Source organism: Penaeus monodon, chromosome 21, assembly GCF_015228065.2.
Source record: "Penaeus monodon isolate SGIC_2016 chromosome 21, NSTDA_Pmon_1, whole genome shotgun sequence".
Classification (NCBI taxonomy): Eukaryota; Metazoa; Arthropoda; class Malacostraca; order Decapoda; family Penaeidae; genus Penaeus; species Penaeus monodon.
Genome location: NC_051406.1, coordinates 27,665,172 through 27,667,957, shown reverse-complemented (window position 1 = coordinate 27,667,957; position 2,786 = coordinate 27,665,172). Strand labels below are relative to the sequence as shown.

Below are 2,786 nucleotides of genomic sequence, written 5' to 3'. Positions count from 1 at the left end.
TGCATTTTTTTATGAATTATAAGTCATATCTCCCTGCTATTATTAGACCATCGAGAAAATTGACGTCATAATTTCCAGGCTTTCAGCGACAGACTGCAAGTAGAAATATCGGAGCTAGCGTGCACGGACAAAGACGAAGTGGACCTGAAGAATGGTCTGGATACTTTGAAGACCATTGCCGAAAATTCGGGCCACAGGCTGGAGGAAGAGCTGAAGACCTGGTTCCACAACAGCAGCTCTCTCAACTACACAAAGCTGTTGGCGAAGGCAGCCGGCATGGGACTCACCCTCACCTGTCAGTTGCTGGGCGTGGCAGGGGTGCGCCTCAACGCCCTCCCAGGAGAGGTTCCTCCCCTGGCACTGGCCCTCAGCAGGCGCCACTACGACACCGCCTACGCTCTGTGTCGGGACCTGAGGATGAACCCCTACGCCACGGAATGCGAGGCGAGGGACGTTTCTCAGCGACTAGTCAACGACCTCCTGGACAGCGAACTCATGCGTTTTGAGAGGAAGCTGCAGAAAACTGGTATTGACAAGATGACTTCCGAAAACCTGATGACGTATGCGAGGAGTGTGAAGGAAAAGCAGCAACTCCGGGAACCAACAAAGAACTTCCTCTATCTGCTAGCGGAACTGAGCCTTGTCACGATCCTACACCATTTGCGGAAACAGTGCCCAATTTTATGTATAGACACATTAGTGCACGAGGGAGTAGGAGCTACCATGTTGCATGTGGCTGCTGCTTACGGTAAGACGAACATGGTTGAATATCTGCTTTTTCAAGGGGCCAGTCATACAACAAGGACTTCCGGTGGACTCACGCCCGTCCACTTTGCAGCCACACGAGGCTACAAGGAATGTATGGAATACATCATAAATTACACTGGCGAAGAACCAGACCTAAACCATGGCCTGAGTCCGAACGATGTTTTGCAAGACTTTGCTGAAAACATAAAGAACTGTCATCTAGATGTGCTGTCGAAGGAAGAGGCAACAGCGATAGCAAGTGCGAATGGGAATCATCTGAGGGCGAAGCTCATGCTGGCGAAGAGGTGCGAAGTTCTGGGAATAAAGAGTGTGCAAGATATTCAGGAGATTATCGAAAAAGAACAGAAAATAATCGAAACCATGAATTTTTCGGAGATCAAGAGTATTATTGAAAAAGATGTGAATGTTTTTTTAACGGAGATTACTCAAATAGATCCGCGTTTTTCGGGTAAACTTGTATCGTTTTGCTCAACCAGTGAAAAGAACGAATTTTTCTTGCCAGATGATTTTGAGTTCTACATTGAGCTTGAGGATTACCACGCCCTCCAAGGGGGATGTATAACAGTTAAAGATAAGGCTGGGAAGGAGGCCAAAGACGGTGAAGAAGTATTCCACTTGACATCCACTCGAGACGCAGACATATTTGAAGTCTCGAGATTTAAAGATTCCTTTTACAAAGCTGCCCAAGAAGCTCTCGGCAAGACAGCATTCAGAAACCTAGCTTTAGTGCCACCGTTCTTCACGCATTCATTAGTAGGGGTTTCACTGTTTGCTCTGTATTTGGGCAAACCTCGAGCCACTCTGGTGCGTGTGTCTGTTACCCCCGTCCTTAAAGTGCCGGTGCCCCACGAGCACCAGTGGCAGCATCTGCCGGAGAGGCTGCAAAACCCCCAGAACGAAAAGGGCCACGAACACCTTGCTAACACAGCAGAAGGGACATGGATATATCTCTTTAATTTTATGCACGAACATATTATATCTTCTCTGAAGAAGGAAGAGCTGATAGTCTTGCAAACGTGCGTGTTCTTCTGCAAACTCCTTAAGGCCTACTGGTGGCTGCCGAAACGTGAGCAGCGACGTTATGGCTGTGTGTGGCAGACATCTCCTCTAGGCGTGGACGTGCCGAGCCCCCGGACTCTGATAACCCTCTTCTTGGCGGAGCTAATGGAGGAAGGAGAAGAGGTCCTGAGGAAGGAGGTCTTCGTCGAGAAGGTGATCTCGGTCTTGCGGAGAGCACCAAAGCCGGAGAAATTCTCAGGGTCATTTAAGTCGTCACAACGAAGGCACCCGATCGTTGTCGGAGAAGTGCGTGCCATAATGCTTGTCTTGAAGGGTATACAGTGAACACCAGACGCCAAGAACGACACCTTGATGAAATACAGGCTCTGTGTTGTAGGAACACTGTAAAGCCGAATTTGTAGAAAAAAAGCTGTAAAAGATATAGGCTGTGGGTAGTGGCTGTGAGATTTTCAAGAATGGCAGCAGTTTTACCCGGCCATTAGAAATGACGATTATCACATTCGTATGGGTAATAAGAGGAATGGAAAAGAACATCATTACAGTTGGTAAGATTTTAAAATTATGAATCACACAAGGCGCACAGCTACCCAAACCAGAAGTAATGATGTCCTCAAGTCAGTATTAGAAATTCTTATATAAGAGAAATCACAAAGTATGTGTTGTATCTTCCATATCCATTAATGTTATTTTCTAGTCATAAGTGAATTTTCCAATGCTCAAATTATTGTGTAAATGCCAAATATATATCCACATTATATGTTTTTTTATCTCCAAGCCTTGAAGAATAGATCGTTAATCGTACAAATTCAACACTGTCGTTATCAGATAAGAAATCCTTCCACATCACAGAAGAGACTATATGCATAAATTATTCCAGACAATATGGAACAGGATATCAAATTGTAGACATGCAGAGCGGTAAACTTGTTAAAGAAATATATAATCTTGAATGTGAACGTTTAAATAAGCATTGCATTCCAGAGTTCTTGCTTGCTTCA

At 45.4% G+C, this 2,786-nt stretch overlaps 1 protein-coding gene across 1 annotated transcript in view; it reads left to right on the top strand.

Annotated features, from left to right (window-relative positions):
* The window catches only part of LOC119586636, a 3,902-nt gene extending 1,359 nt beyond the window's left edge, over positions 1-2,543 (top strand). Inside the window, exon 2 of the mRNA XM_037935380.1 lies at positions 79-2,543. Within this exon, the coding sequence (XP_037791308.1) occupies positions 79-2,112 (2,034 nt within the window). The 3' untranslated portion in view covers positions 2,113-2,543. The remainder of the gene's footprint in view (positions 1-78) is intronic.
* Positions 2,544-2,786: the final 243 nt, after the last annotated feature.